The 27,668-nt window shown below is 49.2% G+C and overlaps 1 protein-coding gene across 3 annotated transcripts in view; it reads left to right on the forward strand.

Annotated features, from left to right (window-relative positions):
- Nucleotides 1-27,668, forward strand: part of VDR (vitamin D receptor) — a 621,180-nt gene that overhangs the window by 146,542 nt on the left and 446,970 nt on the right. For 2 of the 3 annotated variants that reach the window (XM_069653183.1, XM_069653185.1), the window contains exons 2-4: nt 18,697-18,799; nt 19,576-19,726; nt 20,677-20,807. In XM_069653183.1, the coding sequence (XP_069509284.1) occupies nt 19,578-19,726; nt 20,677-20,807 (280 nt within the window). In that variant the 5' untranslated portion in view covers nt 18,697-18,799; nt 19,576-19,577. The remainder of the gene's footprint in view (nt 1-18,696; nt 18,800-19,575; nt 19,727-20,676; nt 20,808-27,668) is intronic. The other variant, XM_069653184.1, reaches the window with a different exon arrangement.

Raw genomic sequence — 27,668 nt, forward strand, 5'->3', positions numbered from 1 at the left:
TCAGACCATGTGACTGGTGACCACGTTTTCAAGCTCTTTGCTTCATATAATACTATTAATTGATGAACTCCTGGCACCTTCAATGTTTTTCCATTTCACCTCAAACTGAAGTTTGTTTCTTTCTCACTTTGTATCCCGTAGAGGGGGGTGCGTGCATAGTGTGGTGTGTGCAGATTGTTTGGAGTAGGGTTACTGTTGCGAACAGTATGTGGGTAGGTTGGCAGTGACACAATACTTAGTGAATGGAAGTCGGTACGTCCGTAGTATGTGATTGACGGTGCACAGGGCTGCAGGAGACAGTGTTTTATTTTTACAATATGATAAATGTTGCAAGTTAGTACTGGATAGCTGAATGGCGGTGCAGAGGTTGACTAGGAGTGCTGGTGGGAGTGATGTGGATTGTGTTAGTTGGTGACATGTATGGTGGCATTACGTTGGGGTGGGTGTGTGCAAGGCCTAGACTATTGGGTGCATGGCCGAAGGCCATAGGCGGGAGGCCTTGCACTCAAGAGCCTAGGTGTTGAGCAGAACAATGGCACTAATGTATTGTTGAGTCTGCATCCTGTCAGTATGGTAGAAGGTATGTTTGAAGGGCAGCTTATATGTGGTTGGTTAGTGTGCTATGTGCAGATTGCTTATAGTATGGGCACTGTTGTGAGTAGTTTGTGGTTAGGTTGGCAGTGGCACAATACTTTCTGAGTGGAAGTGGGTAAGACAGTAGTATGTGAATGAAAGGGCGTAGGGGTGCCGCAAAAAGTGTAATGTGTGTACATTATGGTGACTGTTGCATTTAACGGTGCGCATATGCATTGCGGTGTGGAGGTTGGCGCAGCACAGGTGAGTTCCAAAGGGTGTATTGTGCATTTCATGGTTGTGGTGAAAGTTGCAACATGGTACCGTATTTGGTGTACGGCAGGAGATGGTGCAGGGAGAGGTTGTGTAGTGTGGCCACAGGGTGCAGTGATTATGTAATGTCAGTATGGAAGAGTGTATGGTTGAAGTGCCGATTACGCGTGCTTGGTTACTGTGATGTGTGTAGATTTCTTTTCAGTGGGTGTGTTGAACGATTGGACTATTCGGTGCATGTACGGTAGGAGATGGTGCAGTGCGAAGTTGTGTACTGTGGCCACAGGGTGCAGTGTTTATGTAATGTAAGTATAGAAGAGGGTATGGTTGAAGTGCAGCTTACATGTGCTTGGTGACTGTGATGTGTGCACATTTATTGAAGTAGGCCCAATGTTGTGCTGCTGTTGTGAATAGGTTGCCAGTGACACAAAACTTGTGAATGGCAGTGGGTTGAGGTGGTGTGGGCTGTGGTATGTTTGTGGATTCTGCTAATTGGGATACTTTTCCGTGAATGGGTGTTATTCTGTGTGGGTGAGTTGGGTAGAAGTAGCGCTACGTATGTTATGTGTGTGCATTTTGTTAGGTGGCGAAATGGTGGCATGCATGGATCCATAGTGCTGTCGTGGGTATGGAAAGGGCTGCACTGTTCTGTGTATGGCCAAAGGTGTGGTTGGTGCGCCTCTGGATAATTGTGGATGCTGCAATTGTGCATTCTTTAGCAGAGGTTTCTGGTGGAGGGGCTTTGGAATGAAACAGGAGCATGTAACGGTAAATATGGAGTGGTGTGCAGAAATTATAGTGTGCTCTGCAGATGTTTTGTATGTGAATGCTGCATGCGTGTTAGACAGTTTGCCAGCACCCAATGCATGAGTGGTGCAACAACGCTTCTCCAGCATGGGGTCTGGCATGGATTCACATGCTCATGAATATTCCCCGTGGTCAGGTTGGGAATCCTCGGTAAAGAAAAAAATCAGTATCAGTTTGGTTTCTGAACTGTCTTTCTTAGTAGTAACCAATCACTGGTCTCTGGGTCATACTGCCCCCAGCCAATGACTGCCCTCTCCCTAAGCCCCTCCCCTGGCATTCATCCTCGGATCTTTACCGCACGATCAAGTGTTGGGAGTCCTCGGGCTAATAGCTCTCAAGCTTTACTGCGTTATGCGAAATATATATTTTTTTTCCAAGGAGTTTTATCAAATTTTTTCGGTCAATCGAGCCTCAAGCTCCACTGCTTCTACTTCCGATCAACGGGGACACGTTTTGGAATTCTCTACGCCCCTCAAGAGCGGAGTTCTCGTTGAGTTACGCTTTTGGAGGATTCTAGAAGACCTTGAGGCCTACCTCGTGGACATGGCCCAGGACAAAGGAAACTCGACGCCCGGATCCAAGCTGTTCAGGAACTGCCCTGGATGCGGATTGCAGAATGTATTCAAGGAGGACAAACATTCTAGATGCTTCTACTGCCTGCATGAAGACAAAACGCACATGGAGAAGGACTGTGCGTTTTGCAAGAACTTGTCGGAACGGACCATGAAGGATCGGCGTATCCGCCTCACCAACTGGCTGGAAGGAGGTGAGAACAAGAGGTCCGAGCGGTCTTATAAGTCCTTTGAGGGCGCTCCGGCGATGGGGGCGCAACAGAAGGCTAAGCATTGCGAGTCTGCGGGCACTCGGAGCGCCGAACGGTCGGGCTCCTCGGCTGCCAGGCATGGCGCCATCAACCACGAGCCAGCGCTCTGGCTTGGGAAAGAGGAAGTCTGAGAACCCGGGTAAGCTTCTGGAGAAGCCCCGGTCGATCCCGACGGAAACAGCTGAGAGGAGCGAGGCGGTGACCCTCCCCTCAAGGTGAATGCCTCAGGCGCGCCTAAGGTTGTTAAGGCCCTGATTCACCCGGCTAAGGCCTCTATCGAGGGAGTCGTGGCGGCCCTGGCGAAGCCTGTGGAGGCTACCCCAGTGGAGGCGACCTCGGGGCCCAGAGTTTCCCTGCCACCGCTGAGGGAATCCTCTTTTCAGCCCATCGATAAGACTCCCTTGATAACCCCAGTGGAAAGAGGGGGAGGGGGGGCAGTGGCTATCACGGACATGGATTCAGCCTGTGAGGAGGAACTGGCTGGGGTCGTGAAGGTCCTCAACAAGAAGTTCAAGGATGTCCGGTCCCACAGGCGGGATCCCGATGAAGCGAACGAAGAGAGCGAGGGTGGCGCCGACGAGGTTCCAGTGGAAGCGGAGGATTCCACTCCCCAACCGTCGCAGCCGGTACCCGAGCCCCAGGACAACTCGGGAGCCATCTTGATGGTGATCCAGGCCTTATGTACGGAGATGAGGACCAGGTTGCCTGTACCCCCGACGGAAGATCCAGCGGAACCTGGCCTGTCGGGGAGCCCTCCAAACAAGCAGAGAAGAGTTCACCCCCCCCGCCCTTCAAGCCTGCGCGACCCGCGCAGCCTTTGTTCCCTTCCCCTGATCTCAGGGAGGACACAGGAACGGAGACCGCCACGATGGGGACGATGACCACGGTGGTGACGATGGGATGGACCTCCCATCACCACCACCTCCTCGGGCCTCCCCGCCCGACGAAATTGGCTCTTTCCACGCCATGATTGCCAGGGCAACCAAGCTCTTCTCGCTCTGCCCCGAAGAACAGAAGAAGGAAGGCTTCCTTTATCAACGGCGTGCGGCCAAAAGGAAGACGGTCCCCTCGGTCCTGTTACTAGATGACATCTGGGACGAGGGGCTATCGCTCCTGAAGAACCTGTCCACGACTCCTGCCAAGAGAGACTGGTACGAGAAGAAGTACCGGGTCCCTGATTCTGCCCCTCTGTGCCTTAGTCGACCCCGGATTTGGTCGTCTCACCGGTGGCCAAGAAGAAGGCGGCAGGGTCTACGGCTTAGTCTTTCACCCCCCCCCCCGGACGGCGAGGGGAAGAAACTGGATGCCATGGGCCGACGGGTCATCTCGTCTGCAGCGACGACGATTAAAGCGGCCAACGCCTTGGCGTTTGTGGCCCGTTACGACAGGGAGCTTTGGTTTAAGATAGCTCCTCTGCTGGACTTCCTCCCGGATGACAAGAGGACAGAGGCCCTAGAGATCCTGCAGGAGGGCGAGGTGGCGTCGGACCATGCCATAACGGTGGCCACGGACATTGCTGACATCAGTTTCCACGAGTTGGGCAACAGTGTTTGTCTTCGACGGCGTGGTTGGCTCAAGGCAACCGATTTCCATCAGGGTGTGCAAAGCAGAGTTTTGGACATGCCCTTAGACGGGAATAACCTCTTTGGAAAGACAGTGGACGAATTGCTGCAGGCCATCAAGACCGACACGAAGACGGTCCCGGCCTTGGGGGTTTTGCAGCAACGACGGCCGCCCTTTCGGAACTCCGGAGGCAAGCAAGATGCCTCCAAAGGATTCTGTGGCGGCTCCTCTACGTACCGCCAGTCGGCCCGTTCCTTGTCCCAAGAGGCTTACAGAGGACGACACAAGTCAGGAGGATCTCGTTGTCGTCGCCGCCAAGGCGGCAAGGCCGCTGCCAAGCAGGACTGAACCGGCCGTAGCGTCGGTGGGAGGCCGGCTGGCGAAGTTCGTCACGTGTGGGAGTCCATCTCCACCGACCGTTGGGTGCTGGACGCCCTGGCCCGTGGGCATCCTCTCGAATTCCTAAAGAAGTATCCATGCATTCCTGCCGTGGCCAGGAAGGAAAACCACGTCCCCCCGTTGCTGTTGGAAGTAAGGACGATGCTGAAGAAGGGAGCCATCGAGCTCGTCCCAAAGAGGCTCCGGTGCTCTGGAGTGTACTCACGATACTTCCTCGTCAGAAAGAAGACAGGCTGGTGGCGACCCATCCTGGACCTGCGTCGGTTAAACAAATACATTAAGGCCCAGAAGTTCCGGATGGTCACCCTCCAGCACGTGCTGGGACAGCTGGAGGAAGGCGACTTTCTATCGTCGTTGGACGAGGATGCTTACTTTCACATCCCCATTCTAAAAGGACACCGAAGGTTTCTCAGATTCGTGGTCCAAGGGCTGCACTACCAATTCAAGGCCCTTCGATTTGGATTGAAGTCGGCGCTCAGGGTATTCACCAAATGTCTAGCACCAGTGGCGGCGCGGCTGCGCCTGCAGGGGATCCACGTTTACCCCTACCTGGACGATTGGCTCATCCGAGCAAGGACAAGAGAACTCGTCGTCGAGCACACAGCGAAGACTGTCCAACTGCTCACGGATCTGGGATTCTCCATCAACTTCTCGAAATCCCACCTGGTTCCGTCGCACTGTTTCTAGCCAAGCTCGATACAGTGGCGCGATTGGCCTCTCCGTCGGAGGAAAGGACGAAGGCCATCCTGGGCAAGATGCAGCGCCTGCTGGCCACGGACATGGCCAGGGTGAGGTCCATCAAGTCCCTTCTCGGCATGATGTCCTCATGCATCTACCTAGTGTGCCTGTGCAGGCTGCGGATGCGTCCTCTACAAGAGTTCGATGCCCGTTGGATGCAAGCGGCGGGCAGCTTCGAGGACAAGATCCCGCTCAATGAGGTCTACCGCCAAGCAATTCGGTGGTGGGGCACCCACGCACATCTGGCGGTGGGCACAGACTTTCAGAGCCTGGCACATCAGGAGACGGTGACGACGGATGCCTCCCTGGAGTGATGGAGAGCGCACAGTGGAGATCTCCACGCAAGAGGCCTTTGGCTCCCGGAGGAGAGGGCTCTCAACATCAACGTCCTGGAGCTCCAAGCTGTGTTCTGGGCCCTCAGGTCGTTCCTCCTGGCCCTCAAGGGCAAGGTGGTGAGGATTTTCACCGACAACACCACCACGATGTTCTACATCCGGAAGCAGGGAGGCACCAGATCCCCAGCCCTATCCAAGGAGGCCCAGGATATGTGGCACTGGGCCGTCGCCCAGGGGATGTTTCTGGTGCCCTTCCATCTGGCAGGAATAAAGAACACCATTGTCGACTCACTCAGCAGGGAGCTGCGCTTGTGCCATGAGTGAGAACTGCTTCAGGATCAAGTGGATCGACTTTTTCAACGATGGGGCAACCCCCGGATCGATCTATTCACGACGGCGACAAACTCAAAGTGCCAGAGGTTCGCCAGCAGGTTTCCCCAGCCAAGGAGCATGGGCGATGCTTTCTCGTTCCCCTGGGATGGCCTGTTCCTGTATGCGTTTCCCCCCCCCCGTTGCCATTGACTCATCAACCAACTTAAGAAGTCCCGGTGCAGGATGATCCTTGTCGCACCAGCGTGGCCTAGGCAGATCTGGTTCCTGGACCTTCTGGACTTCTCAGCGTTTCCCCCCCCAGTCAAGCTGCCGACGGAGGCAGACCTTCTCTCCAGAGAAGGAGGTGCCATCCTCCATCACGACCCGGGGTCGTTGAACTTGCAGTACTGGCTCCTGCAGCACTAGAGTTTGGAGCGTACGATATCCCGGCGGACTGCAAGGAGATGCTTGCAAAGGCCAGGGCGTCCTCAACTCTCACGTGCTATGGACACAAATGGAAGAGGTTCTCTGTCTAATGCTGTCCACAGCAGATTAACCGTCTGCGATTTACGGCCCCTCAAGTGCTGCAGTACCTGCTGTTGTTGGCCAAGGCGGGCCTAGCTCATGCCTCCATCAAGATACATCTAGCAGCGATCTCCCGCTACACCAGAACTACGGGACGATCATCTCTGGTCTCATCGCCAGATGAAGGAGTTTATTAAGGGACTGTTCCATTCATTCCCACACGTGAAGGCTCCGGCCCTGTTGTGGAGCTCAACGTGGTGCTGACCAGGCTCATGGGGCCACCATTTGAGCCTCTGCATTCGGCACCGTTGAAGTTCCTGTTGTGGAAAACAGCGTTTCTCGTGGCCATCACCTCCTCATCACGAGTGGCAGAGATCCAGGCCCTATTCTGCAAGCCTCCATACTTGACTTTTCACGAAAAGAGGGTGGTGCTGAGGACGCACCACCTCCTTCATGCCCAAGGTGCCGTTGGACTTCCACCTCAACAAGCCCTTGGTGTTGCCAGTTTTCTTCCCGTCGCCTTCGTCGCCGGCCAAGAGGACTTTGCACTCGCTGGATTTAGCTAGAGCGCTGAAGTTCTACGTGGACCGCACAAAGAGTTTTCAGAAGATGTCGCAGCTATTTGTGAACTTTGGACCTGTGAACCAAGGGAAGGCTGTCTTGAAGTCTTCCATTTCCAGATGGCTCTCCGGCTGGATCATGCACTGTCACCGGTTGGCAAACTGACCGTTGTCCGGCCGTCCGAGAGCCCATTCGACCAGAGCGATCGCTGCTACCACGGTGTTCTTGTCTAGTGTGCCCCTGCTGGACATCTGCAGGGCTGCTATGTGGAGGTCGACGTACACCTTCACGAGATTCTTCTGCGTCCACCGCGATTACAGGGAGGAGTCCAGGGTCGGCCAAGCAGTGCTGCTTAACCTGTTGGCCTGAAGGTGGGCCTGATGAGGAGGTAAGAGTTGCTTAATGTTGATCCTTGCAACTCCCGTGGTTGTGCATGTGTGTACTACTATGTATTCTTATATTCATGAGCATGTGAATCCATGTCAGACCCATGCTGGAGAACAACATTTACAGGTAAGTAACTTGTTCCTTGTGCAAAGAAGTATTGTGTGTGTGTTACTGGGCCGTGGCCCTAACTGTAGATGGGGAAAGCACACGTGCCACATTATGCCATTATGAGCATGGTGGAAATGGAAATGGAATTGTGGAAAATAGGCAATTAGGTGTTTAGGGTGTGGTCGCCAGGAAGGGATGGTACCAAATCATCCCAATACTGTCTCATGAGGTTGGTGGAGATGGAGAGATGCACAGTGCTTATCGTCTGTGACACCTTAGTGCGCCATTTCCAAGGTGTTACGTGCAAAGAGGCGTTGCTGGTCATTTCGGGTTGGAAGGAGTGCACGCTTTCTTGGGCTGTCTGCAGTTTCGGCAGAATGGTTCGACTTTGCAGATATGTGGCCTCCGTCACAAACGTTGACTTTGTCGTCGTGCACTATGGAAATCTACATTTGGGTTATGTCATGTGGACATTTAATCCGCCACCTGAAGAGGTTGCTGAATACAGTAATGCATATTTTTCCTAGTGCTAAGGTCGTTTCTCATGCATAACACTAAGAGGAGTATGGGCTCATGCCGGTGCAATTTGTCCCCAGCCAGAGGTCGGAAGGCGTGTTATAAACAGAATTATGCCATATTTTATGCAGACTGCTAGCATGTTCTCCACCCATTATGAGGTGATTAGGTTGCACAATATGCAGTGGTTCCGTAGAAATGGCATTTATTTTAGCGGCATTGGCAATGCTGTTTTCTTTTACACGGTGCAAGAAACATTGAGCAGAATGTGAAAAGTGAGGAGAGGCAAACAAAAACGCATATAAGGAGGAAAATCAAAAAAAGTTGCTCGCACACCAGTTAAAAACAAAACACAAATAAAAACCTTTATACATCTACCACGGAAGATCCAATCCCATTGTGAGGTTCACATTACTTACCCCGCCATCCCCCCCCACCCCATCACTATCACGAAAATGTCGCGGATTGTGCAGTACTTTTAGGATTACACATGCCACATCCTGGGGGGCCATGTGGATATATGCGGATGAATAAAGCGTACATAGTTGTACAGAACTTTGTAGTGGACGTGCTTTGGAATGGCATGACACTTGAACTGTAAATGTGTGACAATATATTTGAAGTGTTGTACAGGAGTGACAGTGCTGGATGATGGCGGCTTCGATGCGATTGGTGGATGTGTGTGTGCCTATTAATGCATAAGCCAATGATGCAGTGCCAAAGAGAAGATAGTGCCAAGGGAAGAAGGACTCCTCCTGCTTTACTGAGGCACGGCCATGGCGCTACTTGGGGAAAGGCACGTGTCACATTCTGCCCGTCTCACCATGCTGGCCAATGGAAATGGGCTATGCCTTTTGGCCAATCGGGTGTTCAGGGTTTACGTGACAGGAAAGAGCACCAATAGGGAGTAGGACTCCTCCTGCTTCACTGCGACGCGGACCTTGCGACTAGTTCAGAAAGCGCACGTGCCACATTGTTCCCTTGTAAGCATGCTGGGCAATGGGAATGTGCCTGTAATTATCCAATTAGCTTCTTAGGTTCCGCCTCACAGGAAGGGTCGGTAACAAATTGTTACTGTACTTCGTGCACTAAGACTGGTAGAAATGGGAGAGACACAGAGTGCTGTTACTGGGTGATGGCTTTGTGGTAGATTTGCACAGGTATGGCCAGGAAAAAGACTTGGATGGCAATTTCGGTTTGGAAGCAGTGGAGGCATTGTGCGCTGTCGACGTTTGCAATTCCGGCATTGTTATTGACCTTTGCAAAGAAGTGGTCAGTTTCGGGCCTTTTCAAGATGTTGTGCTACACTATGGAGCTCAGCATGTGGGACGAGCCTCTTCTTCATATGTGGTGCATCAACTGAAGAGATTGTTGACAGCAGTGAGGCGTTACTTTCCCACTGCGAAAATTCTATTCTCATCTATACTGCCAAGAAGAATGTGGGCCTGTTGGAATGGAGTTTCTTCCAACCCAGAGGATGAAAGGTGTACCATCAATGGAAAAATTGCTTTTTTAGCAAAGTTGAAATGTTCTTCTGCAACAATGAGATCATTTGGTGTAGAAATGCGGTTTTCTTCCATGACAATGGCATGTCTTTGTCGAACATTGGCAATGGTGTTTTGTTGCAGCATTTACAAGATGCGTTGGAAACCTTACTTTAAGAGTGTGCGGAGTACAGGAAAAGAAAAATCTGTATAAAATGCAGAAATCCTTTGTATTATCCATACCACTAACAAGACTATGCACCTGTTCTAATGCAGTTTGTTCCCTGCGAGAGGGCGGAAGATGTGTCAGCAATGGAAGCATGTCTACATTTGTGTATGATGCTGCAATGTTTTCTGCAAGATTGACATTATTCTGTTGGGAACTCGCGTGACGCCGAAGTCTCGCCAGACCTTGGGCGAACCCTGAAGAGCCGCGAAGAAGGAGCGCAAAGCCGTCACCGGCTCAAGACTAAGCCGGCAGAGGATACCAAGCAGGTCTAACTTCCAGCCTCCTCTCAAATGAACTGTAAAACTACTCCAGAGTCTGCATTTCATTGCATCACCCTACACTGTTGAAGGCCAGCTACCTTTTGGACTAAATGCTGCACTTGTTGTCTGTTTTCCACTGCTGATTTTGCAGCAGTAATAAAGAGTTAAGCTTGTAACACAAGAGCTTCTGCTACATCATTTCACAAAACATTGCCTCAAAAAATGCGGACTTATTCCATGACAATGGCATTTCTTTGTGCAATATTGGTAATGGTGTTTGGTAGATGCATACACAGGATGCGGTGAGGAGGTTGTTGTAAGAAGGGGCGGAGTGCACAAATATAAAAATGTCTATAGAAACCATAGAAAGAGTTTTCCCTTAAAAGCATCTACACAAACAAAACCGCGACCGCCTCTTTTTAGAGCCGCCGCTTCATATAAAATCCGCTGTCCTGGTTGAAATGTATTCTGCCACGTCTGCACACAGAACGAAAAGTATGCGTAAACCCTGTTACTTCCGGGATTCCGTGTGCAAATCTGGGCCATTTGCAGAATGGCTCGCATGGAACTGGCTCTGTGGAAGCTACAACATTGTGCAATAAGGCTTCTGGGTGTGGTGTGAGCAAGAATGTGTTGGAAGCGTAACGTTTGTAAATTAGTCACCAGCGGAATATTACACTAATGTATAGGATGTTAGCAGGTAATTGGAATAGCTACTGCAAATGGTGGGCAGGGACTTGGGCACACATTGCGATTGAAAGCCGTTGACTGTAACTAGGTTCCAATACGCACTGTGTTCCTTTCGTCTTGTCTGTGAACAAATGGCCACTGTATAGGTTGCGATCAACAGTACAATAGAACAGCGAAGGTACATATCCAACATCTCAGGCACTACTCCTACACAGCCTGTGCAGTGGCGCTGCCATATGTGTGAATGTCTCACCACGGGTAATTTGTTCTCGTACTTATTGATGTGCACCATATTCTATGCCATATATTACGCCACAAAACTGCTATTTGTACGTCTTCTAATATAGCAATCTGTGCATCCAGGCAAAAGTTCCCTCCCTTGATGGTACGATATTAGTGGTATCTGTAGCATTTATGGAGAGGAGTCCATTTTGCCACATAGGAATGCTTTTTCATCAGGATACACGCACTTTCATTAGGAAGCGCAATTAGAAATGTGTTCAGGCAGCGCCACGCAGCCACAATACTTTTGTAACCGGAACTGTTAATGCTTCAGATGCCAAGATTTTGTTGTTTACTCAGCTGTGCTCACATGCAATTGTCTGGGATTTAGCAAGCAGCAACAGCGTTCATATTTTCCAGAGTCATTACTGATTGTCATATGTGCAGTGCAATATTTTATGCACTTGTGCAAACGGTAGTGAGGAACTTGCTACGTACCCTCACGTTGCTAAGTGCAGCGACGCTATGTGAGTTTCACACGTAATGGAACGACAAGCAGCTCATCAATCAAGGAAATGGGCCATTTAACACGCCCACTGTACACTGGAGCATTCTGTTCCTTGCTCCCAATGGGCACCAGGCAGCCAGCCGTGACGCAGTCATAAGTTGGTAGCTTTGCAACACGAAATCTCTAGGCGATTTGGAATGAGGTAGTGGGTGGCATGATTCGGTAGGTGTGGTGCCGGGCGGCATTACCTGGAGACAGAGGATGACATACGCATACGTATAGCTGTGCAACTGACAGACGTCCGGTGCCACGACTAATTAAAAAGGGAATGAGAAGATGCGGACATGAGGCCAGTTCTGTAGTCGTATGGACACTTCCGTTGTGATTGAACCTACACCGGCCATATGCACTCAGTAGGAAACCTCCATTTTGCTTACCTGCAGGCATCTGGGGCAGCACTGTGCTCTACAGAGTCACAATTCATTGACATCACTAAAGCAACAAATATGCACACACTCACAAACGGTTTACATGTACACTTTTAATTTGTAAGAAACATCGACCGTATTTGGACAGCGTAGGGGTACTAGTAATTGTTTAGCAATTGTTCAAATTGTTCAATTCTTACGAACTGGCTGTGTACATTACTTTTTACAGTGTCTCATGGCTACATGCTGTTGTGGAAGAGGTGCCACTATTGATGCGTTCCTTCAATGTAAAGTATGTCCTCTTACACACAAACATATGTGTGAAGTGTACATAAAGCAAAACATATTGCCTACATTTCTTTTTACACTGTGCTGCTTGCCCGTGCAGTTAGTATCCTTACTTATTTAGGGAAGAGGGACATTCTTTTCCAGCTATTCTAGGGTGCTTGGCATTGTTGCGAGAAAAAACCCCCCAAATATCATGGTTTGCTATTGTGGTACACTTCAGAAATTAGGTATTTATAGGAGACACTTCAGTGTAGTTACCACATTGGAGTTACGTTTTGCTGTCAATTCTTTGCATTCCCTACTCTATTTGTTTCTTCGTTTTCATGTGTAGCTGCAATGAATAATATTGCTGGACGCACACGTGACCTTGTGTGCTAGTTCTTTCATTATGGTGCATACTGTATGCCTTTGGTCTGTGTGTTTCACAAGTACAGAGTTTGTACACTTACCTTATGCCATTCTCCTTGCCATCTACATGCATGGTGCTATTTATACATGTTTATTCACTTTGATGAATGGTAGCAGTATGTAAGACAACTAATGCTGTTTCCAGCAGTTGGAATGCTAGCCGCTATATGCGCTCGGATGTACATTTTGTGGTTATTGTGCTCCTTGGTATGAAGACATCAATTTCCCAATGGCTTTGTGGTTTTATATATATATAGGCTTTGTGGTCAAAATCCATATGTATTCACTACCAAAAAACATTGTTAAAGGGACTTTATGGTTAAGTTGCGCTACTACAAACATTTCCCCTTTACTGAAAAAACTAGCCTAACGCAGTGTTATGCCATATTAAAAACCTATGAAATTCACTAACAAACCTTGTTAAAGGGACTTTATGGTGAAGTTGCACTACTAAAAAAACCTATGAAATTCAATGGAAAAACGTTGCTACAGGGACGTTATGGTTACAGGTAAAACTGAAAACCTCCAGAAATTTGCCTCACTGTAATTCCTCAGTGGCCGGGCACACCTTTGCTTCACTCCACTATTGTGCACACCTATGCCGTCCCCTCTTGCTCTTTACCAGGCCACCCTTCTTGACATCTTAATTGCTTTTTGCTCCCTCATGGATGGGAGGGAGATGTATGGCAGCAACTCCTTCTCTCAGTTGAATCTTCATGCTACATTAATTCTGGCGTACTGGCAGTGGGGTTACCTTAATCTTCCCTGAAAGGGTACCCTCTTCATCTTAACCATTCAGCTATACTCTTCCTTTGAAAGCCTGGTATGCAAGCTGGTCCTCCCACCCTGACCTTTGCTACCATCCAGGCCCTACCCCCCTGTTCCTCTCTGAATGGGCTGATTTCTGTTCCCCCTTATTTTCTACCTCCTCTTCCTGGGTGAATTTAACATACAATTGGACTCTCTGGGCACAGCGTCCTCTTTTCATTGACCTGTGCACCTCTCTATCCCTCTCCTCTCTTCTGATCCAACCCACTCTGCTGGACATGCACTGGACACCCTTATCAACTCTGACCTCCCTTTCGCATCTCCCATGGTCAGCCCTCTCTCTTGGTCAGACCACTCCCTTCTCTCCTCCCACCTGGGTCCTTTTTGGCCCTGTGACCTCACCTCCAAAAGCCCTGCCAACCTCATTCACGAACATCCGCCCGACAAAACCAGTGTCAGCTGCTGCCTTTACTGTGTCACGCTCACCTGGTCTCCACGGGGGCGTAGCACGTAGTCGTATGACCAATATCTGTACTGGCGTAGTTTTGATGGTATGTTGGCATCCTTTCCCTTTTAACCTCCCCAGGAGGCGTTAGCCTGCAATGGTGAAACAAGATGTTAGCTATGAGTGGGTTGGATTGGTCCCACTACTTGCCACCACCTGAGGCCCGACTCCTCTCCTCCTCACCTTTGAGTTTGATGAGGCTGGCTCTCCGTCCTGCTTAACCTTCAGCAGGGGCGCAGTAGGCAGTCTTTTTCTGGGCGCAGTTACCTCACTGTTCCAGAGTGCTGTTACTGTACGTTTCGGAATGCTGTGATTATCGGGTGAGTATCTACCTCAATAGCAACTTGGTATAGATGCTCAAAGTCTTATTGTCCCAATGTTTAAACGTATTTGTTTTCTCTTGCAGATGCAGTTTTGGTGCAGAAATCAGGTAGAAGATTCGACTCTCCCAGGATGCTAAATAGTTGCCTTCAGGTGAGTAGAACGCAGATGAAAGGCGCTGAGTGACTGGAATAAATGTTCGTTCAGTACTGAGCGCGACTAACCTGCTGTTCCTTTCCTGTTCCCTTTGCAGGCGCGGCGCGGTCCCTGGATGAAGCATGGAAGAACCGCTCCAGTGAAACCAGGAGGAAAGCGGAATCCCGGATGAGTATCGGCACCTGCGTGGACGTCCTTTCAACAGGGGCGGCGATCAGGAAACCAGCTGGAGATGCGACCGAAGGACCGGATTGCAGGTAAGTGTTTGGTTGCTGAAGTAACATCTGTTTCTTCTCTTTTTCTATTTCCAGGCTCCGATGGATGGAAACACTGACTGGTGTGGCTGTAGAAGCTTGAGGACAGAGCAGACAGGGTGAGCGCTACGCTGCAGGAGTGCAGAAAAACGCGAAGCGTGTTCTGCATGCAGGGTGTGGCTTATATAGCCTTGTAAGTAGTTCCAGGTAAAGTAGTCCCTTTGCCATACCCTGTCTTCCCAAGAAAAATAGTCCCTCGGCCCCTCCCTGGATTATACCAAGGCCCAGCCTCACTTGGCAGGTTAAATAGTTCCATGAGTTCAGCCCATTTCATGAGCATATGGTAGTGTGGGGAGGTGCCGACCAGACTGGCTGGAGCCTTCTCAACGACCGTATGTTGTGGCGAATACGCATTCTATGTTGTGGGTGTCTAGTATCTGGTGGTTGACACAATGGTTGAGACAGCCCTGCCTGAAACCGGTATGAATGCAGTATGGAGTGTTGAATGGCTCGGTACTTGTCCCAATACACATAACTTTTTGTGGGTGTCTGGAGAGGGGTGAATGGCCTGAAAGCACCATGTGCCTGATTGGCAGCCTGCCTGCCTGAATGCCTGTAGTCGTGATTGGATGCTTGAGTGTGACGCAACGGATTGAATGGGAGATGAACAGTATATCTGGGGACCTCTCGCTGCTAGGAATCGTGTTCAGAAGCTGAAGTCCACTACAACGAGTAACTGGAGTAACTGAAGCTTGATCTTGAAGCCCTGCTGGACGAGAAGAATTCCTGTTGCTCTCCTTCGCAATCTGAAAGCTGCTGTGCTTTCAAGGACTGACCCAGAGAGGACCTGGTAAGGCGCCCTCTTGCCGAGCTACGAGGGACAATCGTGCACAGCTGATCTTTGCCTAAGCTCCCTGGTAGACATACCTCCGACAGTCTGCCGACCCGATACAGGGATTGCTGCGGAACTCCAAGGAGAAGCGCCCGGACTGTTGTCCGCCACGGTCGACGACTGCCGTCGCCGACTGTAGCCGCCGTGCTCCCGTTTTGCCTAAGAACCTTCATTGATCCAAGGACGCTCTCGTCGGCGTTGTCGCCGCTGTATCCACCGGTGGGTTTCCCACCACCCAAAGACCACAGAGACGCCGAAGACTCGACGCCCTTGCTGTGCCACAGTTCTTCCAACTCTTTGCGGTCCAGAACTATCGACACCGAGGTGCCCCGCACGCCTCTTCCTTGTAGGACGTTTACGCTTCCCCGTCAACAAGCACTGCTAGGAACGATGCGGCCACTTCACCAACATAGCTCGACCTGTTCTCTGTCGGTCGTTCGACCCGTGACTCTTGCCTGAAAGGGAGGGCACTCAAGAAGGGCCGTCGATTCCCCAACAAGGAACGCTACAACGACAAGGTACTTTGGTGTTGCAGAACTATTGGAAAGTCTAGTGTGCACAATACATGGACTGGGCTTGTATCTTTCTTCTACAGGTTGCCCAGGTGGGGGGGGGAATCTCCACACAGAACTGCGTTTAACGGTAGTTGGCAGTATTCTGCCAATTGCTCAACCATCTTGCTTTCCTTCCTCTCTCTACTGCTGGTTTCCTCTTTATTTGATCTGTGTGTCATTCTGACCGTATGCACTTTAATGAGATCTGATAACGTTAGTGGTACCACTTTAGAACTGTACATATTTGCCATTGTTGATTTTCGGAGTACAAAGTGAGTTATTGTGATAGTGTACAGGACCATGAATATTAATTATATAAAGACTGTGTTTTAACCGATACAGTGTGTGGACATTCCTTTGTGGGTGCTTGGGGACTACACTGTACTTAAGAACCAGCTTGCATCACCTCCTGTGAAGCTAGGCCTTGATTGCTAGTCCATTGCTACCGTAATATAGAATCTTGGCTGGGGTCCTCTGTGCCTCTCCTCTACTAAATAGAGAGCGGAAGTACAGACCCCGCCCCCTCCGGTCTTTACACCCGCCTCCAAGCGCAGCACCTGGTACGGCTACGAACTTGCAGCCCAGAAACGAAAGTGAAGAGCTGCGGAACCTCAGGCACACCGTCTAACAAACTGGCCTGCCACCTCCTCCAAAGGCAAAACAGACTCTCTATCCATGCCAAGAAAAGGGCCCACATTCAGGCACGAGTATCTGGCGCATCCAACAACCTGGCTGTACTTTTCAAAATCTGCAGGGAACTAGCTAACCCTTCCGCAGTATCCTCCGCCTCTACTCCCTCTCAGGCCCTCTGCAATGCACTCCACACTCACTTCACCACCAAAACTCAGGACATCCTGAACAGCCTTGTTACACACTCTCCCAACCCATCCCTTACCCCCTTGCCTCCCTTGGCCACTCATCCTTCCCCTTCCTCCTTCACCCTTGTCTCACCTGATGAAGTCACCAGAGTAGTCCGCTGCATGCTACTGGTTCTTTCCCCTCCTCCCTCAAGCACTCCCTTGTGCGTCCCCTCCTTACAAAATGTCAGCAGGCCCTACCTGTCCAGCCAACTACTGCCCTATCTCCATCACCCTATTTCTGGGGAAACTGCTGGAAAAGTTGGCCCTGCCCCAACTCAATTCTCACACTGAACTTGTTGGTGGTCTCCACCACCATCAATCTGGATTCTGGGAATACAGAGGGACGGAAACTTCTTTTCTGAACATCTGTGAAGAACTGCTCACATCCCTGGATTCCAGCTCCCCAGCTGTCCGCTTCCTTCTTGATCCCTCCTCTGCATTTGACACGGTCAACCACTTCATCCTTATACAAAGGCTCCACGACACACTTGGTATCTCGGAGCGGGCACTGAACTGGCTGACCACCTCTACTCTACTGACCGCTCCTCTCAAGTCATCCTTGGCACTTTCTCCTCTCCTACTTCCTTCTCCACTTGTGTTGTCTCCCAGGGCTCTATCCTGGCTCTTTAACATCTACCTTACTCAGCTGGCACTCCTCATTCGCTCCAACTTCCAATGTTATGCTGACAACACACAACTCTTCTTCAAACTTCCTGCTAACCCTCTTGCACCTTCCGACATCCTTGACTGCCTTTCTGCCATCCAGACATGGTGCACTTCCAATGATCTCTGCCTCAACGTGGGAAAAACAGAGATTCTTCCCATTGGGTCCCCTGCTCCCGACTTCTTTCCTTCACTCTGACCTTCCTTGCTGGGCTCTTCCCTGCTCCCTTTTCTGAAGCCAGAAACCTTGTAGTTATCTTCGACTCCTCCCTCTCCTTCCTCCCTCCCTCACACGATTGCCAAGTCCCACTTTCAGTTCTTCCTTCTCAACGGAATTCTACCTTTTCTCCCCTTCCCCCAGAAGCTCAATATTACCTGAGCCCTGTTTTTATTTTGTAGGCTTGACTATTGCAATAGCCTCATCCTGAATCTTCCTTCCTCCACTCTGCAACCTCTCCAGCTAATCCGGAATAGGGCAGCAAGACTTATCCTTGGCCTCAAACCCAGGGACCGCATCTCTCCTGCCCTAATGTCTTCACTGGCTCCTGGTTGCTTCACGGATTAAATTCAAATGCCTCTATCTACAAGCCTGTCTGGGACCAGGGACCACACTATCTGTAACTCTCTCTTACTAAATAGTCCCCCTCTAGACCCCTTCGCTCCTTTGGCACCAACTCTTTGTACCTAAAGTGTTTCTGTAAACGGAGGGCAGGAGGTCGATCTATTTCATCATTTGGCTCCCTTCATTGGAACAGCCTCCTCCTCCCTCTTGGGCAGGACTTTCTCAAATTACGGAAGCTCCTCAAGACTTTCCTCTTTACCTCTGCCCCCCCCCCTCTCTCCTCTGCTAATCTCACAGTTGCTGGTTTGGTGTTCAGGGCCCTTATGCATCCTCGGGCCCTGACCTCCCACACCAAACCCCCTCCAATCCCCAGCTTCTGTCTATGCTCAGCACTTGCCTTGGCTCACCCTCCACCCTGGAGGCTCAGACTTACCTTACATTGCACTTCACTTGTTGCTCACTCTTGAGCACAACAGCACCTATCCCATTTCCTCCTCCCTTCTGCAACTCCACGTTCTGAACACTCACAAGACATAGTATGTTCACCCCCCTCCCCACCTCCACACTGTATTTAATATTTGTATGTATTTCTATCGTTTTCACATCCCCTTGTCCCCTCCCTGTTATCCTGTGGGCAGTTTGAAACAGTATTTACTTCCTGTATAAGCGCCTAATAAGCAAACAATAAATAAAATAAATTCCAACATCTTTTGTACTCCTTCAGATTTACTTTGAAAGTCTCTGCGAATGCAAGACCGTGGTGGAAAGGCTGGTGTTCCTACAGAAGCTCAGCTGCACATCAGCCATCTTGGCTACAACCCCTCGTGGTATTCAATGTTCATTTCTTTTAAAGGCTGACCATTGTGGTTGACTTTTTGTCAAGCTTGGCACATAACATGAGACAGAAGATCTTTCCGATGTATTGTAGAAACCCTATATTGCAAAATGTGCTTTTAAATACAATTGCTTGGTTTTGGTTGTAAGAACAAACTGCACTTTTTACTTGGCTGACATAGGAGGCTCCTACTGTCTGAATCATTCCAAGTAGTTTCCTGTTGCTTTTTTTAGGGTTTATTAAGTGTTATGGGTGTATATTGTTGTGCGGATTTCCATAGGCAGTCAGTGAAGGTCTGTCCATGGCTGAATTTGTGTGACTTTAAACAAATTGATTTGTACACTGTACAATGTTGTTTTTTTTATTTAATGTGCTTTAGTATCTACAACTTTACACATGTTTTTATACAGTCAAGCTTACATAGAGTTAAACTAACATCACTCATAAAAAAAACATTACAACAATGCATCTAATATCATTATTTAAAATGCATCACTTTAAACCTCAAGTCGTTGGCTCACCATAAACCAGCTGCAAACATTGTTACCCCATATTGAGTTCCCTAAAAACGTCCCAAAAGTATTGCATTCGGTTGATTAACTAATCTTAATAATCATATCAAGAATATCAACTATACGTTAGTATTTGCATTATCACTATCCATATGCAAGTAGTGTTATAAATGAGTAACAATCGAGCTGTGGTATATGTTCTGCTGTTGGATAACAATGATGCTGCAATGTCAACATTTTCTTTTATTTCTTACAGCAATGGAGCTGATGGCAACAAGTACCTCTATTACTGATCCTGATAATGTGTTTGACAAAAATGTTCCACGAGTGTGTGGCGTCTGCGGAGACAGAGCGACAGGCTTTCATTTTAATGCAATGACCTGTGAAGGCTGTAAAGGCTTTTTTAGGTAATGGTTGGATGGCAAGTGGAAATCGTGGATTTCTCTTTTTATTCTCTGTGACTCCAACGCCTGTAAATCAATCGGTTTATTGACTGTTAAGTGTTTATATTTCTGTTTGCATATCGCATCATTCAGTAGCAGCCAATACTGAAGTTTGAGTGCGTTTCAGTTTTCTGAAAGTTGTAAGCTCTTGGCATGTGTCGTTTCACATCACAAAGTAATTGTGTTTCTCTGTACTTTACTTGCAGTCCTTATATGGTATCAAATACACTTTTGGCGTATTCTCCATTCCTCCTACCCTTATTAGTGTCACATTTCACAAGATATTATACTATAAAATAACCTACTTTGCATGACATTGGGAGGTCTAGTCTGTTTTTCTGTTAGTTGCAAATAAGGATCTCTGCTTCTTTCATGTGCACTATTTTTAGTCTTGGCTCTTGAGTGTCTCTACCTGAAGGCAGCTAATCTGTTGTGTGATGCAGCAGGCACTGCTTATCATTCCGTTTGGCTCTCCTAGAGCTACGGGAAGTATGCATTAGTGTCGAGCATCTGTTCCCAGAAACATAAAATACCTCCGATTGGCTTATTGCATCATGCTTTTGACACATTCAAGACCCCCTCTTTGTCATCCTTTTGTCAATTATTAAATTAAAACAAGACAACAATACTCTCCTCTCTGGGGGCCTACCCTCTACTGCAAGACAGAAACTATGATATTATAAGGGTTAATTGTTTTAACTTTGGCCCACATCCATAGAGATAGTGAAATCGTATGTTGAAGGTTTGGGGCATATATTTCTACATTTACATTTTTGCTTGCAAAATAATATGTAGTCTTGCTTTTGTCTTTTGGCCTTAGAATTACTTTTGTGTAGTTTCATACTATATCGCTCCTTTTGCTTTTTCATAATGATTAACTTTAAAGCTATTTCCTTTTATATTTTTTTTTTTAGGAGAAGCATGAAAAGGAAGGCAATTTTCACATGTCCGTTTATTGGAGACTGCAGAATTACAAAAGATAACCGACGTCATTGTCAAGCCTGTCGTTTGAAGCGCTGTGTTGATATAGGCATGATGAAAGAATGTAAGTTGCCAAATGCTTCTTTTAAAAAGCAATGCATATGTTCAACCCTTACATGATACTTTGTGTTCATATGCCTTTAATACATATTTCTACAGGACAGTACATGTCTTTGCTTGTGCATCCATACATTACATAATGTAAATGACTGGACCAGTTTTGTTCCCCTCTCTAGCATGTTCCTCTGCCAGAGAAACATAGGGTGAGAAATTCTACCATAGTTTGAGGGAACTCTTGTAAATACTACCCACATGTACCAATTCCCAACCATCCTTCATACACATGCCCTACATGCCTCACTCTTCAGTTCCTGTTTTCTTTTCCTGGTCCTGTATGTCTGCCATCCGGAGAAGGGGGAGAAGTGGTCTTCGTGAATCCAGAAGAGTAATGTTTGGACATCCCGTGTGGAAGAAGTCCATTGCTGTCACCAAGGATCCAGAGGAGTGTTCATGACCGCTGGAAGCCTGTTGCTGTCTGCAGCCCAGAAGAGGGATTACCCTGACATAGTGCTGCTTGACACTCAGAGCTGCGAAAGTTTCAGACTGCTGAAGAATACTTCAAGGGACATCCTTGCCATCATCACTGACCACTTTTTCTCACCGGAGAAGGTCCAGGATCGTTGAGTGCAGAGGAAGGTCCGCCAGTGGGTTTCCTGCCACCAGAATTCAACAAAGATGTCCGTAGGGTCCAGACTTGTTGAGGATCTGTGGTGGTCGAGTCCAGGTTGACAGAAGCCATCCAGAGGTCCGTGCTGTGGCTGCAGCACAGAAGAATTGAAAGTCGGAAAACTGCAGAAACCCGAAACCCGACACCAAAAATGACCTATGCCCCCGTCTCCACCAGAAGTCATTGAAGGTCCCCAGGGGTCTTACTTCCATCTGCCTAGTCTTTGAGGAGCCCACAGCAAGTTTAATCTTCCCAAGACTGCTACAGTCTGAGAAATCATCGATCAACGGCGAACACTGCAAAGAGCAAAACTGCTGTACTTCCAAGACTTTGGTTCAATTTTTCTTCTTTTACTCAGCATCCGAGTGGCTCCTTCTTGATGGGGTGGCTGGGGTTCCATCCTCGAAGTGGATCATCGAGAGAAATCGAGAAACTCTGCCACTTCGCCTGCCAAGGCACTAAAGGTACTGTGACAAGGAAGAGCATCTTCTAGTCCCAGGAGTCATCCAGGCGTCCCAGGTTCATCTTGGATCCTGTTCTCCTGTGGCCTCTCCGTTACTAGAACCTTTACAAAGAAAGTAGAGGGTTATTGAGCATTATTGGACTGGGCTGTAAAAGACAAGATAAGTTACCCCCTAACTTTTCCATTACAGGTTGCTAATTGGGGGGGTGTGGTCCTCACACAGAATTGTGTATCTAGTCTAAAGAAAGCATTCTACCACTGTTGCCTTTCCTTCCTTATCTATTAAAGTATTTTGTGGTACCACATAGAGTGTATATATTTGCCATTCTTTGAATAGAACTGCCGGAGTACAAAGTGTTATTATTTATGTTTATATATGTATATTAATGAACCTTATTTTATATAAACAAGCTGTGTTATCACCCAACATAGTATGTGGACATTCATTTGTGGGGCTTGGGGACTCGCTGTACTTAAGAACCTGCCGGCATCACCTCCTGAGTGCTTTAGCCTTGGTTGTTCGCCACAAGCTACCATATAGAGAACCTTGGCTGGGGTGCTCTGTGCCTGTCCCAACCAAATAGAGGACAGAAGTACAGATACCCCCTCCAGCCTGGGAAAACCTGGGTATCACTGATCAGACTCTGGCCTGGCTGACCTCTTTCCTCTCAGATCGACCCTCCCAGTTCCAACTTGGGTCCTTCCTTTCATCTATCTTCCTCTCTACCTGTGGTGTTCCCCAGGGGTCCAACCTCTCGCCCTGGCTTTTCAACCAATACCTGGCAACTCTCGCCCACTGCCTTGGCATTTTCTGCTCAAATTTCCAGTGCTACGCTTACGACACAACTAATTTTCAGGCTGCCCTCTGCCACCTCCTCTCCCATCTCTGATTGCCTAACTGCCATTCAAGATTGGTGTGCCGCCAATGATCTTTGTCTGAATGCTAGCAAGACGGAGATCCTCCTCATCGGCACACCTTCACCATCCTTTCCCATCACTCTCTGGCCGGCCTCCCTTGGCCCTCCTCCTACCCCCACAACCTCAGGGTCATCTTTGACTCCACGCTTTCCTTCTCCGCCCACATCTCTGTGGTCTCTAAAAAGTCAAATTTCCGACTGCACATCCTCAGAGGTACTCTGCCTTTCCTCTCCTTCCCCCAGAAGCTCATGGTATCTCGAGCTCTGGTTCTCTCTAGTTTGGACTATTGTAACAGCCTCTTTCTAAATCTACCTGCCTCTACTCTCCGCCCTCTGCAACTAATCCAGAACAGGACTGCGAGACTTGTCCTTGGCCTCAAGCCCTGGGATCGTATCTCTCCAGCTCTGAAATCTCTCCACTGGCTGCCAGTGGATGCAAAGATTAAATTCAAAACCCTCTGCATTGTCCACAAGGCTTTCTGGGGCCTGGGTCCAAAATACCTTCAGCTATCCCTCCGCAAATACCTCCCCTCTCGAGCTCTTCGCTCCTCTACCTCCAACTCCCTCAGGGTCAGTCGTTTTTCTAAGAAACAAGCTGGGGGTAGATCTATCTTCGGCTGGGGCCTCCCTCTGGAACAGCCTCCCTGCCACTCTAAAACTTGAGGAGAACCATCTCCGGTTCCGGAAGCACCTCAAGACCTTCCTCTTTTCTTCTGCCTTCGCTCCCCCTCTCCCCTGCTGATCTGTTCTCTCTTGGCACCGTGCACCTGGCCACCCTCTTTCTTTTGGGCCCAGGTACCTGCTCATCATGCCACACTCCCGCACTGCCTCCGGGCCACCCCTTGCACTGGGGTCTGTATCTGTACCCATACAGCCCCCCCTTTTTCTTCCTGCACTTATCAGACCTACCCTGTCTGCTGCCTTAAACCTAGCACTTGCAAATTGCTGGCTGCATTACCACTGTTTGTTGCCTTTATTATTTATTTATTGTTATTTATCTGTTTCTCCTCTTCTTCACACTTTCCACTTCTTCCCCCCCTTCCATGCACTTTTCCCCTCCCCCCCCTCTCCCATGCACTTGCGCGTTCTCAATGTCACTGGGCCTAGTAAGATCGCTGTTTTGTTCTCCCCTGTTCACCTCCCTTGCCTTGTCGCGCTCTGAAACACTGGTGTACGAGCGCAATAGAAATAAAATATCAATCAATCAGTCTTGATACTCCGGTTTGAAATAGGGTGGAGATGGAAATCACTCATGTTTGTGTATTGTAGCGGGTGTAGATTAGATGTTCGCCGGTGTAGTGGGCACACTTTTATTGTGGTGGATATGGGGTATTCATTTGTATGACAGGGGTTTTGGATTTACCAGTAAAATCCTTTGAGATGCACCTAATTTATCATTGTGTTTGGAATTAGGCAAATCTAATTGTGTCAAGGCAGAAGTAAAACCTGCTATAAATAATTTTTTTATTTTTATTTTTTTATTTTTTTTAAGGGAACATTCATTAATGAAATCAGATATATTTGATGTATTACAAATAGAAAACTATAAGAAACACACATGATTTAGACAATTGCAAACAATTTTGGCAAATCTGAAGTTTGGACGCTTGTTTGCTGATTTATGAGGGCCTGCAAACTATAGCGATGGAAAAGATAATGCAGTGGGCAATAAGCAAAACCTTACATTTTGAATGTTAGGTTTGCATGTAAGGATTGGTCGTCACATGCCTCCTCCACCAATTTTATATATATGTTGTATAGCTCTCCGAACCCTCCCATGGCTCCCAGTCGGATGAAGAGCCACCTTCAAGACCCAATGCATCAGCCCCCGTGCAGTGCACAAGACCGGCCCAATGTACCTACAAGAAAAGATAAAACCCTACCTCCCATCTCGCACCCTAAGCTGCCCTCCTTTTAGCGATTCCAACCGCTAACTCTGTCAGGACTGGCGGATCCGCTTTTTCAACCTTGGCCCCAACTCTGTACAACACACTCCACCCACATATTCGACACACCCAAGACTATATGACCTTCCGCAAAGCTCTAAAAACCTTGCTCTTTCCGTAATTCCGAACACTAACTTCTGAGGCGAATGAGCCTTGAAACCCGATGGCAAATAATCAATGAGATCCCGATCAAGGACGCCACTGATTACACTTAGGTCACTATCAAGCAATCGCATGCTTGAAATCTGGAATAGCAAACTCCTTAGATCATAACTCCACTCAAACACGCACCTCCCATATCACTATGCTTACTCTCTACTCTACACCAACACACAAATAGAGTGCAGCTACACCCCTCGATCAGTTTCGGCCTAGCTGCTCACCTACATTACCACATGAACACCTCATCATTCTAATAAAACACAGCTACACCCCATGACAAACCGGCCTATCTGCACACATAAGCGTCCTACACAGGCCTAACGCAGCCTGAACCCAGTCTTGATGTCCACCCGCCAGATGGCACACATCCAACTGATGATAATATCACCACACCTAATGCTAGGATGCAGCTACCACTAGGCATTGCATTGCATCAGCTGTACACATCACTGGTGCACCCAAGCACCCTATGACCCCTCACTATCTCAACTGACCTGGACTACGGTCCCGAGGGTGTTCAACCTCCCTGCCCTTTGAGGTCATACCAATGATATATAGAGCGCTATATAAATGCCAAATAACATGACAAATAACATAACAATAATGTACTATGACTTTAAAATCACCAAAGAAAGAAAGAAGGAATGACACTAATAGCCTTATGTAAATGTTTAAAGTGGCAAAGAAAAAATGTTCTGCTTTTTAGTTAAAATTGCTATTATTTGGAGGGAGGCAGGACATGGCATCCTTGTGCAACATGCAGGCGGAGAGGGAATTACATCCTTCTCCAGCATGGGGTCTGGCATGGATTCACATGCTCAAGAATATTCCCCGTCGTCAGGCTGGGAATCCTCGGTAAAGAAAAAAACAGTATCAGTTTCGTTTCTGATCTGTCTTTCGTAGTAGTAACCAATCACTGATCTCTGCGTCATACTGACCACAGCCAATGACTGCCATCTCCCTAAGCCCCGCCTCTGGCAGCCATCTTCAGATTTTTACCGCACGTTCAAGTGTTGGGATCCTCGTGCTATTGCTCTCGAGCGTTAGTGCTTTTTTTGCGCTTTTTCTTAGGAAAATTTTCTCTTTTTCGGTCAAAAGAGCCTCAAGCTCCACCGTTTCTTTATCCGATCAACGGGGACCCGTGTCGGATTTTTCTACGCCCCTCAAGGGTGAAGATTTCGTCGAGCCACGCTTTTGGAGGACTCCAGAAGTTTCTCAGGCCCTTCTCGAGCATGGCCAGGGAGAAGGGAAACTCGACGCCCGGAAAGCTGTTCAGGGTCTGCCCTGGATGCCAGCTTCAGAATGTCTTTAAGGAGGACGAACACTCCCTTTGCCTTTACTGCCTGCATGAAGACAAGACGCACCCGGAGAAGGACTGTGCGTTTTGCGGCAATATGTCGGAGCGCACCATGAAGGACCGCCATCAGCGTCTCGCCAACTGGCTGGAAGGAAAGAGCCCGTCAGGCGAGAAGAAGAAGTCCGAGCAGTCTTCTAAGACCTTTGAGGGTGCCCCGGCGACGGGGGTCCAACAGAAGGCCAAGCACCGCGAGTCCGCTGGCACCGGGAGCGCCGAACGGTCGGGCTCTACGGGTGCCAGGCAGGGCGCATCCTCCCCGGCGCCGTCAACCACGAGCCAACGCTCCGGCTCGGGTAAGAGGAAGGCCGAGCACCCGGCGAAGCTCCTGGAGAGACCCCGGTCATGCTCGAAGGCCCCATCGGAGGGGGAGCGAGGTGGTGACCCTCCCCCCAAGGAGAAGGCGGTGAGCGCACCTAAGGTGGTGAAAGCCTTGATCCATCCGGCCAAGGCCTCTATCGAGACAGTCGCAGCGGCCCTGGCTCAGCCTGTGGAGGCTACACCAGTGGTGGCGACCTCTGGGCCCAGAATCTCCCTGCCACCGCGGAGGGAGTCCTCTTTCATGCCCATCGACAGGACCCCCGTGAAACCTCCGACGGAGAAGAAAAAGGGGGGCAGGAGGTCGTCGTGGATTCGGCCTCAACCTCTGAGGAGGAGCTGATCGAAGTCTTAGGCCACGGCGCTGGCGTGGAAGAAGACCATCCTGTCGGAAGGGACCCCGAGGTGGGAGACGACGAGAACGTCGAGGGTGCCGACGGGGCTCCTGATCGCCCGTCGGAACCCCCTCAACCAGTGCCGCAAGACAACTCGGCGGCCATTTTGTTGGCTATACAGTCCTTATGTTCAGAGATAAGGACGAGATTGCTGTTACCACCAACGGAGGAACCGCTCCCGACGGGGGACCCAGAGCCAGGCTCTTCTGGGAGCCCTCCCCTTAAGAGAAGAAGGATTCATCCTCCACCTCCTTTAAAACCATCGCGCCCTGCTCAGCCCTCCTCCCCGTCCACGACGCGTGGGGATGATACGGGGACTGACACGGCCGCGACTGGTACAGACAACGAGGTTTACGACGAGGATCTCCCGTCGTCACCTCCCACCCGGGCTTCCCCGCCCGACGAGATTGGATCGTTTTACGCCATGATCGCCAGGGCATCCGAGCTTTTCCAGCTCTACCCGGAAGAGAAGAAGGAAGGTTTCCTTTATCAACGGCGCGAGACCAAGAGGAAGACGGTCCTCGCTGTGCCTCTACTGGACGATATCTGGGAGGAGGGTCTCTCCCTCCTCAAGAACCCATCCACAACGCCGGCTAGAAGGGATCGGTACGAGAAGAAGTACCGGGTCCCGGACGCGGCCCCC

The sequence above is a fragment of the Ambystoma mexicanum genome, chromosome 3q (genome assembly GCF_040938575.1).
Source record: "Ambystoma mexicanum isolate Mex_15411 chromosome 3q, UKY_AmexF1_1, whole genome shotgun sequence".
NCBI classification, from domain to species: domain Eukaryota; kingdom Metazoa; phylum Chordata; class Amphibia; order Caudata; family Ambystomatidae; genus Ambystoma; species Ambystoma mexicanum.